Raw genomic sequence first — 14,675 nt, forward strand, 5'->3', positions numbered from 1 at the left:
TGTGTCTCAACTTCTGCCCTGCAAACTGGTTCATCTGTACCATTGTTCTAGGTTCACATACATGCGTTAATATACGATATTTGTTTTTCTCTTTCTGACTTACTTCACTCTGTATGACAGTCTCTACAGCCATCCACGTCTCAACAAATGACCCAATTTCGTTCCTTTTTATGGCTCAGTAATATTCCATTGTATATATGTACCACAACTTCTTTATCCATTCGTCTGTCAGTGGGCATTTAGGTTGCTTTCATGACCTGGCTATTGTAAATAGTGCTGCAGTGAACACTGGGGTGCATGAGTCTTTTTGAATTACGGTTTTATCTGGGTATATGCCCAGTAGTGGGATTGCTGGATCATATGGTAATTCTATTTTTAGTTTTTTAAGGAACCTCCGTACTGTTCTCCATAGTGGCTGTATCCATTTACATTCCCACCAACAGTGCAAGAGGGTTCCCTTTTCTCCACAACCTCTCCAGCATTTGTTGTTTGTAGATTTTCTGATGAAGCCCATTCTAACTGGTGGATGTGATACCTCACTGTACTTTTGATTTGCATTTCTCTAATAATTAGTGATGTTGAGCAGCTTTTCATGTGCTTCTTGGCCACCTGTATGTCTTCTTTGGAGAAATGTCTATTTAGGTCTTTTACCCATTTTGGATTGGGCTCTTTGTTTTTTTAAATATTGAGTTGCATGGCCTGTTTATATATTTTGGAGATTAATCCCTTGTCCATTGATTCATTTGCAAATATTTTATCCCATTCTGAGAGTTGTCTTTTCATCTTGTTTATGGTTTCCTGTGCTGTGCAAAAGCTTTTAAGTTTCATTAGGTCCCATTTGTTTATTTTTGTTTTTATTTCCATTATGCTAGGAGGTGGATCAAAAAAGATCTTGCTGTGATTTATGTCAAAGAGGGTTCTTCCTATGTTTTCCTCTAAGAGTTTTATACTGTCCGGTCTTACATTTAAGTATCGAATCCATTTTGAGTTTATTTTTGTGTATGGTGTTAGGGAGTGTTCTAATTTCATTCTTTTACATGCAGCTGTCCAGTTTTCCCAGCACCACTTATTGAAGAGACTGTCTTTTCTCCATTGTATAACCTTGCCTCCTTTGTCATAGATTAGTTGACCATAGGTGCGTGGGTTTATCTCTGGGCTTTCTATCTTGTTCCATTGATCTATGTTTCTGTTTTTCTGCCAGTACCATATTGTATTGATTACTGTAGCTTTGTAGCATAGTCTGAAGCCAGGGAGTCTGATTCCTCCAGCTCCGTTTTTTTCCCTAAAGACTGCTTTGGCTATTTGGGGTCTTTTGTGTCTCCATACAAATTTAAAGATTTTTTGTTCTAGCTCTGTAAAAAATGCCATTGGTAATTTGATAGGGATTGCATTGAATCTGCAGATTGCTTTGGGTAGTATAGTCATTTTCAAAGTATTGATTCTTCCAAACCAAGAACATGGTACATCTTTCCATCTGTTGGTATCACCTTTAATTTCTTTCAACAGTGTCTTATAGTTTTCTGCATACAGGTCTTTTGTCTCCTTAGGTAGGTTTATTCCTAGGTATTTTATTCTTTTTGTTGCAATGGTAAATGGGAGTGTTTCCTTAATTTCTCTTTCAGATTTTTAATCATTAGTGTATAGGAATGCAAGAGATTTCTGTGCATTAAATTTGTACCCTGCCACTTTACCAAATTCATTGATTAGCTCTAGTAGTTTTCTGGTGGTATTTTTAGGATTCTCTATGTATAGTATCATGCCATCTGCAATCAGTGACAGTTTTACTTCTTCTTTTCCAATTTGTATTCCTTTTATTTCTTTTTATTCTCTGATTGCTGTGGCTAGGACTTCCAAATCTATGTTGAATAATGGTGGTGTGAGTGGGCAACCTTGTCTTTTTCCTGATCTTAGAGGAAACGCTTTCACTTTTTCACCATTGAGAATGATGTTTGCTGTGGGTTTGTCAGATATGGCCTTTATTATGTTGAGGTAGGTTCCCTCTATGCCCACTTTCTGGAGAGTTTTTAACATAAATTGGTGCTGAATTTTGTCAAAAGCTTTTTCTGCATCTATTGAGATGATCATACGGTTTTTATTCTTCAATCTGTGAATATGGTGTATCACATTGATTGATTTGCGTATATTGAAGAATCCTTGCATCTCTGGGATAAATCCCACTTTATCATGGTGTATGATCCTTTTAATGTATTGTTGGATTCTGTTTGCTAGTATTTTGTTGAGGATTTTTGCATCTATGTTCATCAGTGATATTGATCTGTAATGGTCTTTTTTTGTAGTATCTTTGTCTGGTTTTGCTATCAGGGTGATGGTGGCCTCACAGAATGAGTTTGGGAATGTTCCTTCCTCTGCAATTGTTTGGAAGAGTTTGAGAAGGATGGGTGTTAGCTCTTCTCTAAATGTTTGATAGAATTCACCTGTGAAGCCATCTGGTCCTGGACTTTTGTTTGTTGGAAGATTTTTAATCACAGTTTCAATTTCATTACTTGGGATTGGTCTGTTCATATTTTCTATTTCTTCCTGGTTCAGTCTTGGAAGGTTATACCTTTCTAAGAATTTGTCCATTTCTTCCAGGTTGTCCATTTTATTGGCACCGAGTTGCTTGTAGTAATCTCTCAGGATGCTTTGTATTTCTGTGGTGTCTGTTGTAACTTCTCCTTTTACATTTCTATTTTATTGATTTGAGTCCTCTCCCTCTTTTTCTTGATGAGTCTGGCTAATCAATTTTGTTTATCTTCTTAAAGAACCAGCTTTTAGTTTTATTGATCTTTCCTACTGTTTTCTTTGTTTCTATTTCATTTATTTCTGCTCTGATCTTTATGATCTCTTTCCTTCTGCTAACTTTGGGTTTTGTTTGTTCTTCTTTCTCTAGTTCCTTTAGGTCTAAGGTTAGATTGTTTGAGATTTTTCTTGTTTCTTGAGGTAGGCTTGTATAGCTATAAATTTCCCTCTTAAAACTGCTTTTGCTGCATCTCATAGGTTTTGGATCGTCGTGTTTTCATTGTCATTTGTCTCTACATATTTTTTGATTTCCTCTTTGATTTCTTCACTGATCTCTTGGTTATTTAGTAACGTATTGTTCAGCCTCCATGTGTTTGTCTTTTTTACGTTTTTTTCCCTGTAATTGATTTCTAATCTCATAGCGTTGTGGTCAGAAAAGATGCTTGATATGATTTCAATTTTCTTAAATTTGCTGAGGCTTGATTTGTGACCCAAGATGTGATCTTTCCTGGAGAACGTTCCATGCACACTTGAGAAGAAAGTGTAATCTGCTGTTTTTGGATGGAATGTCCTATAAATATCAATTAAATCTATCTGGTCTATTGTGCCATTTAAAGCTTCTATTTCCTTATTTATTTTCATTTTGGATGATCTGTCCATTGGTGTAAGTGAGGTGTTAAAGTCCCCAACTATCACTGTGTTGCTGTGGATTTCCTCTTTTATAGCTGTTAGCAGTTGCCTTATGTATTGAGGTCCTCCTATGTTGGGTGCATATATATTTATAATTGTTATATCTTCTTCTTGGATTGATCCCTTGATCATTATGCAGTGTCCTTCCTTGTCTCTTGTAACATTCTTTATTTTAAAGTCTATTTTATCTGATATGAGTATTGTTACTCCAGCTTTCTTTTGATTTCTATTTGGATGGAATATCTTTTTCCATCCCCTCACTTTCAGTCTGTATGTGTCCATAGGTCTGAAGTGGGTCTCTTGTAGCCAGCATATATATGGGTCTTGATTTTGTATCCATTCAGCAAGCCTCTGTCTTTTGGCTGGAGCATTTAATCCATTCATGTTTAAGGTAATTATCGATATGTATGTTCCTATGACCATTTTCTTAATTGTTTTGGGTTTGTTTTTGTAGGTCTTTTTCTTCTCTTGTGTTTCCCACTTAGAGAAGTTCCTTTAGCATTTGTTGTAGAGCTGATTTGGTGGTGCTGAATTCTCTTAGCTTTTGCTTGTCTGTAAAGCTTTTGATTTCTCCATTGAATCTGAATGAGATCCTTGCCAGGTAGAGTCATCTTGGTTGTAGGTTCTTCCCTTTCCTCACTTTAAGTATGTCATGCCACTCCCTTCTGGCTTGTAGAGTTTCTGCTGAGAAATCAGCTGTTAACCTTATGAAAGTTGCCTTGTATGTTATTTGTCATTTTTCCCTTGCTGCTTTCAATAATTTTTCTTTGTCTTTAATTTTTCTCAGTTTGATTACTATGTGTCTCGTCGTGTTTCTCCTTGGGTTTATCCTGTATGGGACTCTCTGGGCTTCCTGGACTTGGGTGGCTATTTCCTTTCCCATGTTAGGGAAGTTTTCCACTATAATCTCTTCAAATATTTTCTCCGGTCCTTTCTCTCTCTCTTCTCCTTCTGGGACCCGTATAATGCGAATGTTATTGTGTTTAATGTTGTCTCAGAGGTCTCTTAGACTGCCTTCATTTCTTTTCATTCTTTTTTCTTTATTCTGTTCTGCAGCAGTGAATTCCACCATTCTCTCTTCCAGGTCACTTATCTGTTCTTCTGCCTCAGTTATTCTGCTATTGATTCTTTCTAGTGTAGTTTTCATTTCAGTTATTGTATTGTTCATCTGTTTGTTTGTATTTTATTCTTTTAGGTCTTTGTTAAACATTTCTTGCATCTTCTTGATCTTTGCCTCCATTCTTTTTCCGAGGTCCTGGATCATCTTCACTATCATTATTCTGAATTCTTTTTCTGGAAGGTTGCCTATCTCCACTTCATTTCGTTGGTTTTCTGGGGTTTTATCTTGTTCCTTTATCTGGTACATAGCCCTCTGCCTTTTCATCTTGTCTATCTTTCTGTGAATGTGGTTTTTGTTCCACAGGCTGCAGGATTGTAGTTCTCCTTGCTTCTGCTGTCTGCCCTCTGGTGGATGAGGCTATCTAAGAGGCTTGTGTAAGTTTCCTGATGGGAGGGACTGGTGGTGGGCAGAGCTGACTGTTGCTCTGGTGCGCAGACCTCAGTAAAACTTTAATCCGCTTGACTATTGATGGGTGCAGCTGGGTTCCCTCCCTGTTGGTTGTTTGGCCTGAGGCAACCGAACACTGGAGGCTACCTGGCCTTTTGGTGGGGCTAATGACAGACTCTGAGAGGGCTCACTCCAAGGATTACTTCCCAGAACTTCTGTTGCCAGTGTCCTTGTCCCCACGGTGAGCCACAGCCACCCCCCACCCGCCTCTGCAGGAGACTCTCCAACACTAGCAGGTAGGTCTGGTTCAGTCTCCTACGGGGTCACTGCTCCTTCCCCTGGGTCCTGATGCACACACTACTTTTGTGTGCCCTCCAAGAGTACAGTCTCTGTTTGCCCCAGTCCTGTCAAAGTCCTGCAGTCAATTCCCACTAGGCTTCAAAGTCTGATTCTCTAGCAATTCCTCCTCCTGTTGCCGGACCCCGAGGTTGGGAAGCCCGACGTGGGGTTCAGAACCTTCAGTCCAGTGGGAGGATTTCTGTGGTATAAGTGTTCTCCAGTCTGTGAGTCACCCATCCAGCAGTTATGGGAACTGATTTTACTGTGATTGCGCCCCTGCTACCATCTCATTGTGGCTTCTCCTTTGCCTTTGGATGTGGGGCATCTTTTTTGGTGAGTTCCAGTGTCTTCCTGTCGATGATTGTCCAGCAGCTAGTTGTGATTCTGGTGTTCTCGTAAGACGTAGTGAGAGCACGTCCTTCTACTCCGCCATCTTGGTTCCTCTCCAATATCATTCTTAGTTGTGAAAAACTGAAAGCATTTCCTCTAAGATCAGGAACAAGACAAGGGTGCCCACTCTCACCACTAAAAAAAATGTGCTGTGGATTTCAGTGTATTTTCATTCTGTCTTCTACTGTCTTATTAATTGTTCCTTCTCACTTTCAAAGGCAATGAAACTTGGAGAGTCCTTCTGGAAGGGAAACATCTGCTCCTCCTAAACCATCAAGTCACAAGCCACCCTTTAGAGGGAAGACATGGGAGACCAGAAAGTAAACTCAACTGGGCTCTTCCGTTTCAATACTGAGAACCACGTGGCTTCTACACCTTTTGATTAGAGTTTCCATCACTGGAGGAGCTGGCATACATTTACCCCCTGATCACCAAACACCAAACCAGGAGAAGTTTTGAAGATCATCAGATCCAACCCCCCTCAATTTATAGAGCAGAAAACCAAAGGCCAAAGTAGTTAGGTGATTGATAACACCCAGTTCCCCTGCCCCACATTTCCAAGGCTGCCTGTTTCTTTCCATGTTGGCAACTCAGGGCTCTTCCTGTTATAGCAGGTAGCATCCATGACAAGCTACATGGGGGAAATCTACAGCTTTCACCTGCTACCAAGCATGTGGCTCTTATCGCTCCCAAGCCATCTGGCACGGTAAAGATGACCCTGTGCTCTTGACTCACACTCTGTGGGATGCCTGTCTGCAAGTCAGGGTCCTTCTCTCAGCACCTAGGTGATCTGGGGCACCAAATCCATACCACCATCACATCATGCCAATCCGTAACACCCAGTCTCTGCCCAAAGAGGCACATGTTCACCAATGCAGCAATACCTGCCAGTCATACTCAACGTGTTACCTTCTGGTATCTTCTAGTATGCAGAACAGACACCAGTGCTTCTCCCAGCAAACTAAAGGCCAGCTAATCACAGATGAAATTCCAGCTTTGAGATCTCACATGTTCCCCTGCACCACAGAGCAGTCCTCTGCCCCACACCCCAAGCCTAGAATTGAACTGATTCAATGATGGCATCATCAGTTTTACCTTACATTCTTCATCCAACAGGTCCAAGATGCCCAGCTTAGCTTCTATGAGGTCAATACAAGGTTGGTTATCATAAAAATCAATCAAGGTCCAAGGGATCTGCTCCTTCATGTATTCCTCTTGCTCCAACTTGAATACATGCTGGTGTAAGAAGTGAAAGGTCAAGGTTAGTGAACTATAGACACACCTTAACTTTCAACTCCCCTGAGCTTCAACCACATGGGTTCTGAGCCCTGGAGGATGGTGCATACTCGCTAGAAAAGGTTTAGGCACAAGTCACAGTCATGAATGCAGAAGAAAAAAGCTCAGTTAGGTGATCCTCACTCCCATGTGAACCCTTCCCTAGGACACTCCAATAATCACCTGTAATGTCATACCTCAACCAGTAGCGAGAAGCCTCATAGCTGGCTTTCAACTGCTCAAATACCCCAGAAGCTCGGGGTCAAAAGAGTGGGAGTCAAAGCCAAGGAGAGGATCACTGACCTTCTTCTGAGCAGTGGGGAGCACCTGCCTAGAGCTGGGGCACCACCAGGAAACCAAGGGCAGGTCAGGGCAGAGCTAGAGCCCACTGACCCTGGACAGAAGAGAAGTAGGCCGGGCTGTCTGTCACTCCCTGGTGGGGAGAGAGGTCTCCCCCACCCGACATGTCCGGGTCCAGAAAAACCTACCAAGTTGAACTGTTGCTGGAGCTTCTCATTCGCATAGTTGATACAAAACTGCTCAAAGCTGTTCACGTCAAATGTCTCAAACCTGCAGAATGGAAAGAGCAGAGGATAAAGTAAGAGACATCTACTTTTATCAAAGAAATCACTGGGACTTCAGCAAGGCAGCCCTCATCCTCTGCTCCCACCCAGCTCTAGCCTTAACTCCAGCACACAATTCCCATCTGCTCTTGTGCCCAAAGAGACCACTGTTGCCGGCATTAGCACGACAGAGTCCTATTAAATAGGAAAGTAAGAATGTACATCTTTTTCGCAATTAGAAAAAGTACTGACAGCAGGACATTCAGAAAAAGCAGGTGTAAAAAAGAGAAAGCCACCCATGATTCTATCACTCATGTTAACCACCAGTTACACTTTGGTATGTTTCCTTCTAGTGATTTTACATTTTTGAGAAAAGTAGAATTATATGTAAAATTATACCTATATTTGTCATTTAACTCCCCATTCGTTATTCAACATTTTCCCATGCCATTGTTCTTCAAAGGCATCAGTTTTATTTATTTATTTATTGGTTTTTGGCTGCGTTGGGTCTGTTTTTTGGCTGCACTGAGTCTTCGTTGCTGCCCGCAGCCTTTCTTTAGTTGTGGTGAGCAGGGGCTACTCTTCATTGCATTCTCTTGTTGCAGAGCACAGGCTCTAGGCAGGTGGACTTCAGCGGTTGCAGCATGCGGGCTCAGTAGTTGCGGTGCATGGGCTCTAGGTGCGTGGGCCTCAGTAGTTGTGGCTTGCGGGCTCTAGAATGCAGGTTCAGTAGTTGTGGTGCATGGGCTTAGTTGCTCCACAGCACATGGGATCTTCCCGGACCAGGGATCGAACCCGTGTCCCATGCACTGGCAGGCAGATTCTTAACCACTGAGCCACCAGGGAAGTCCCGAACGACAGCAGTTTTAATGTCTGCCTCATGGACCCTCGTATGGATCACAGATGCTGCTTTAGGCCTGAGGATTGTACAGGTACCCAGGTGAGGGGTCCAGTGGGGCCAGAATTTAGCTGATGCCCCCCTCAAGTCTGGGAGGGAGCATTTGCCCCAGAAGGGATGCCTTTTTCCAATTCACACAAAGGCTTCTCCTGGGCTGGCAGTGGCCCCCATGCAGACGAATCATAATTTAACCAATCACCTGTTGTAGAACATTTTGGTTCTTTTTCCAGTTTTTAGCTGCTATCATTGCTGTGACAAATATTGGATATACATCTTTGAATTTGTGCTCTTTAAGATGCTGTTTTAGAAGGAAAATTACCACGTTGGAGTTTGTTTTCTTAAATAGAAGAAAATCACCTTCCAGAAAGATGGGGCCAATTGATGTTATCACCCTGCCCCCACCCCAGCCTCCCAACGTATGAAAGCATCTTGTTCACCTAATCCTGGTTAATCATGTTGTCTTTAAATTTGACTTAGAGTTTATGTATGATAAGATGCACCAATTTGAAAGATATATTTCAATGAGTTTCTGATAAATATTATACTACCTGTGTCCACCATCACAATCCAGATATAGAACAATTTTTATCACCACAATCACCCCAAAAGTTCCCTTGTGCTCCAATCAGGTACGTTCTCATTGCCCCTCACTGGGAGTATTAATGCATCACAGATCTTTGGTCAGTAACGTAGATTAACTTTTAAAAATCTTTGGTTAATTATTATATGAAAAATGTTGTTCTTTGATTTTTAATATCTTTTGATTATTGATAGAGCTCAACATTTTTCTGTGTGTGTGTGTGTGTGTACACTAGTTGTCTGTACCTTGTGAACTGTCTGTGATTGGTGAAGTATTTTTTGGGTTTTAACTTTAAAAATGGACTTATTTGAGCTCTTTATACTTCAGATCATCAATACTGACATCAACTACTGAACTGAAATGTTTGCAATATGGCTCGATCACTGCTGGGGAAGGGAGTTGGAGAAGAGGTGGAGCCTGCAGAGAGGAGGGCAGGTAAGGAGCTGAGACACGGCACGGCACAGCACAGCCAGGCACAGTCCCACCTGCAGGCCTTGTATGCTACACTTGAGGGGTTTGGATTTCACCAGGATAAATGGGGAAAATTTGAAGGATTTTAAATTAAGAAATGACAACCAGGGCTTCCCTGGTGGTGCAGTGGCTAAGAATCTGCCTGCCAATGCAGGGGACATGGGTTCAAGCCCTGGTCCAGGAAGATCCCACATGCCACAGAGCAACTAAGCCTGTGTGCCACAACTACTGAGCTTGCACTCTAAAGCCTGCGAGCCACCACTACTGAGCCCGTTAGCCACAACTATGAAGCCTGCACACCTAGAGCCCAGGCACCGCAACAAGAGAAGCCACAGCAATGAGAAGCCTGCGCACCACTGTGAAGAGTAGCCCCCGCTCGCCGCAACTAGAGAAAGCCGCACACAGCAATGACCCAATGCAGCCAAGAATAAATAAAATAAATTTATTTTTTTAAAAAAAGAAATGACAACCATACTTGCATCTTAGAAACACTGTGATTTGTGGGAAGGTGTGCGAGACTGAATGCAGGAGGTCGAGTAAGGAAGTTACTACTGGAGCAGTAATTCAGGAAAGATCCAATCAGGTCATGGCTTAGGCTGGTGGTGGCCAAGTAATGGGAATGTTCTAAAGACATTAAGGAAGGTGGAAATGAGAGGACTTCAAATGACCAATGGCGTGTGGAGACGAGATTCACTTGTACAACTGAACAGATGTGATCACCCCCCAAGCTGGGAGCATTATTATAGCATCAGCAGCTTGAGCTACAAATGAGTGGGGCCACCGTGTTCGCAGAGCAAAGGCATCAGGCTGAGGGGGTAAGAAGGGGAAGAAATCGAGGAGGAAGAGGTACCTTCTTCTCATTCATGCACCATGCTGAATGAGCTGGCAGGGACCCTGTAAACGAGCACCTATAGAGCACCAAGCCCCAGATGCTTCATGAGCTCCCCGAACACCCACAACAAACAAGAGCTCGGGTCTATTACTAATCCCATCCTACTGTTGAAGAAACTAAATAACCTGTCTGAAGTCAGAGAGTCAGTAGACAGAAGAGCCAATATTTGAATCCAGAGAGAGTGATTTCTGAGACCACATTAACTCAGAAAGGAATAAAAGTTCCATTTAAGAAAGAATGAAAAATAAATAAGCCAAAAAAAATGGAAGGAAGGAAGGAAGGAAGGGAGGGAGGAAGGGAGGAAGGGAGGAAGGAAGGAAGGAAGGAAGGAAGGAGAGGACGCCATGTGCCCAGGTGAGTGCTGCTGCTTTGGACAGGCTGGGCTTGCGAAAGCCTCAACATGCCTTTGGCTAGAGATTTACTGCATCCTTCCTTGGAAGAAGAAAAGAAAAAACATTAAAAAAAAAAACTGGCTGGTTCAAAGTCCAAATTCTTTATGGATGTAAAATGTCCAGGTTGCCACAGGATTACCACAGTTTTCAGCCACGCTCAGACATGGCATGCTTTGTGTTGGCTGTTCAACAGTGTTGTGCCAGCTGATGGGAGGAAAGGCCAGACCCACAGAAGGGTGCTCATGTAGAAGAAAGCACCACTAATGACCCACGCAGCTTCCTGAATTTGTGTCCTATCACAGAAAGCCTTATCTGTTCAGTAATTCTAGTTCATCTACCAAGATGATGGAATTATGTTTAATTTTGTAAGGTATACAACAGTGCTCTCCTATTTTGATGTCAGTTTTTCAATAAAGTTTTGATTATGAGCATAAATAAATAAATACATAAAGAAGGAAGAGATGACTAGGAAGGGCCGTGGAGGAGAGGAAAACTTCCCAGGGGAGGAAGTGTTTGAGCACGTGGAGAGCGGGAGAGGGGTGACACCGAGGGACCCCATGCTGGGGACACAGGCTTCAGCCTTCATAACCTCACATCGCTAGCCCTCTCACTCTTTGTATGGGTGACTGAATTTTCTCAGTCTTCCATAAATTTATGCCAGCGCTTCCAAACAGGCTGAACTACCACTCCCTAATAGAAATGTTGGAGCTGCCCCCGGTGGGGTTGGGGACGGTAGTGGTGGTGGAAAGGCAGCACCATAAGCAGCAGAACCAGCAAAAATAAATGCATCAGATGCCCAACAGGGTTGGCTCAGTGCCCAGAAAACATCAGGCTTCTCCTCCTCTGTGCCCACCTCCCCCACCAAGGTATAAGACGCGGAGAAGTGGAAAATCATCTTGAGATCAGAGGAATCAACTGCTTGGAGACAACCACATTAAAGCACAGCCTTTGGTCATGCCCACAGAAGAGAAGTAATTCCAGGTCAATAAAACACGATCAAAGGTGCAAAATCCGAGCTGGAGGCACTCCAGACCATGTAGGAGGGAGGCACTGGCTCTTCCAGTCCTTACCCTGGATTAGGGTCCTCCCAGCCCAGAGGATGGTCCTATAGCCCGAGTTATGCCTCCTAGGACCTCATTTCCTCTCCCTATAATCCCGTCACACCCCAAGAAAGGTTGCTGGTGAAAGCCAAGTCCCAGAGGAAATTTCATTAATAAAACCTAGAAGGAAGATAAAAGAGCTACCCTAGCAACCAGCCAGATAACAGCACACGGGCGTGTTTGCTGAGCTTGGACTGGGCTCCACAGATAAAGGATTTAAATATCTCCCACTTGCCATTTTTTAAAGGTTTACATTGGTAGCACTCCACAAGGAACATTCTCATTAATTTGAGAGGGCCTGAAATTAGCTCATAATTTCTCTATTTCTAAGATATTATCTGGTAACAATTCCTCTGCCGTCTAGTGTAATTACTGTAATGCTGGAGGGCCAGACATGAATGAGGGGTTTGGGTAGCTTGGAAAATGTCTAAGGAAACCACAGATAGGGAGATAGGGCAACTTCTCTAAATTAAATTGTATTTGTAGTAATTCTTGCCATCAATAGAGATGACTTTTAAAATAAACACAATGGATCAATTTATAGTTCACAAGATTAAAATATCACAAAGAAATTTATATATGAGAGGGAATTGGATTTCTCTTCTAAAATCAATGTTGGGAATATTTAGACTAGAATCCTTGGATGGGAAGAAGGTCAAAACATGAAATAGGATTTGATGCTGAGACCTGAGATCTGTACTCACGGTGGTACAATTATCACCCCTACTTCAATGTTCCCCTATCTTCAAAAACGTAGTAGAAAAGTAGAAAATTCCCTTCTCATTCTACCCGACTTCAGGATGGGGTAAGGGATACAAGCACCTCTATAAAAATAAGGCAGTGTCTGTGGGAAAGTGAAACTGCAATAAAAAGAAGTCAACCTGTCACTCTGAGTTAATTATTAACCTCCACGAACCATTCATTCCAGAGCAGAGAGGCAATAAGATGCTTTGAAGGTTGGGAAACAGTTCTTCCCCTGGAACACAGGTCAAAGGAACTAGACTTTCTTAGCTCAGGCTTGTCTTTCCATTTCACCAAGACCTCTCTCTATCCTTCTACCAAAGGTCAAAAGAAAAGATATGTGATATAGGTTAGACATAGAGGGGGGCTTCTAGGGAATGAGTACTAAAAGTCAAACAAGTCCTCTCAAGGTCTCTTTCCCTCCTGAAGCCCACGAAACCTCACAAGGGCACCTTGCAGTCTGTTAGGGAGGCCAACCCTTCTTATCTCTTTACTAAACAATCCTGGGGTGCCAGCTGCACCTAAGAATGGCAGGACTTGAATTCTGCTCACGTGCTTCTCTCTGTGCCCAGATGTCCCCACATAGGACTTGTCCTTCAGGGACAGCACAGTTCTAGGCACTGCTCACATCCCAAGGTCAAGAATAGTTCTTCTGGAGCACCTAAGTCCATTCAGTTTGCAGTGTGCTCCAATTCCCGGCTATTCTCCATGTCTGAAAATCTAATGTGGGACAGAAAGATGCCCACCATATGGTAACCCTCTCCCAATCCATCAGTCAACTGTCCCAGGAACTGTAAGGGCTGCAAAGAAGAGCAAGTCATGGACCCTGCCCAACAGAGCTATTAGGAGGGTAACATGAAACCAGTATTTGAAACCTTCCCTAGTAGAGATTTTATGCGTTACAAGAATTTAAAGGAGGGTGAATTCATGGGGGTGCTGGCATGGACAGAGAGAAATGGGAATTTATCCAAGCTTTAAGACTATGTAGTGGTGTTTGGTTCCAGGAATGCCCCAAAGGGCTGTGTCAGAGCAATTCTGGAAGGTTGAGCTTGACTTTCGAGCACTCTGAGTTACATGGCTCTCCTGGGAGACTCAGAGATTCCAGGGAGAACCCAGTTGCTTCGGGTGATCTGCTGGATCTGAGAACACTGGGGCCAGCTATGCATGTCTACCCTGAAGAACACATGTCCAGGAATCTTCTGGGCTGTCCAAGGTTGGATCACTGTTCACAGGCTGCAGGGTAAATGCAATCACTGATTTCTCCCCCTCCATTCGCCATGAAACCTTTCCATACTAGACAGAGAGGGGATGGGTAGTCTTCTCCGAATAAATAACTTAGGGTTCTGAAATTATCTGTAAGTCTATTTTGAAGAGTAAGACCAAGAAAACAAAACATAACAAAGACACAAAGAATTTCCATCAAAAAAAAGAAAGAATTTCCATCAAAATGATGAAGGTAAACGGTGAGCCTAAGAAATTCACTTAAAATATATCATTAAAGGCAACTTACAGAACTGTAGAACATGTTTGCAAATCATATTTCTGAAAAGGGGTTAATATCCAGAATATATAAAGAAATCCTACAACTCAAAAAAAAGTAAATAACTTGATTTAGAAATGGTCAAAGAACTTAAAACATTTCTCCAAGAAGACATATGAATGGCCAAGAAGCATATGAAAAGACCATCATAAATCATTAGAGAAATGCATATCAAAACCACGAGATACCACCTCACACCTATTGGGATGTCCACTATCAAAAAAACAGAAAACAACAAGTGTTAGCAAGGACGTGGAGAAACTGGAACCCCTGGGCACTACTGGTAAAAATGTAAAATGGTGCAGCTACTATAAAAAACAACATGGATGTTCCTCAAATAATTAAAAATAGAATTACTATATGATCCAGCAATCCTACTTCTGGTTATATATCCAAGAAGTCTAAAAGAAGAGATATTTGCACACCCTTCCTTGGTCATTGCAGCATTTTCACAATAGCCAAGAGGCAGAAGCAGCCCAAATGTCCATCAATGGATAGATAAATAAAATGTGGTACATGCATAAAATGCAGTATTATTCACCTTTAAAAAAAAAGGAA

The 14,675-nt window shown here is 42.3% G+C and overlaps 1 protein-coding gene and 1 pseudogene across 2 annotated transcripts in view; one reads left to right on the plus strand and one right to left on the minus strand.

The window, feature by feature from the left end:
• Positions 1 to 14,675, minus strand: part of MYO5B (myosin VB) — a 382,270-nt gene that overhangs the window by 112,855 nt on the left and 254,740 nt on the right. For both annotated transcript variants that reach the window (XM_060029032.1, XM_060029033.1), the window contains exons 11-12: positions 7,429 to 7,510; positions 6,761 to 6,901 (exon numbers count right to left, since the gene is read on the minus strand). In XM_060029032.1, coding sequence (XP_059885015.1) covers positions 6,761 to 6,901; positions 7,429 to 7,510 — 223 coding nt within the window. The remainder of the gene's footprint in view (positions 1 to 6,760; positions 6,902 to 7,428; positions 7,511 to 14,675) is intronic.
• LOC132436632 (small ribosomal subunit protein eS27-like pseudogene) lies at positions 10,745 to 11,000 on the plus strand (annotated as a pseudogene).

This window comes from Delphinus delphis, chromosome 13 (genome assembly GCF_949987515.2).
Source record: "Delphinus delphis chromosome 13, mDelDel1.2, whole genome shotgun sequence".
Lineage (NCBI taxonomy): Eukaryota > Metazoa > Chordata > Mammalia > Artiodactyla > Delphinidae > Delphinus > Delphinus delphis.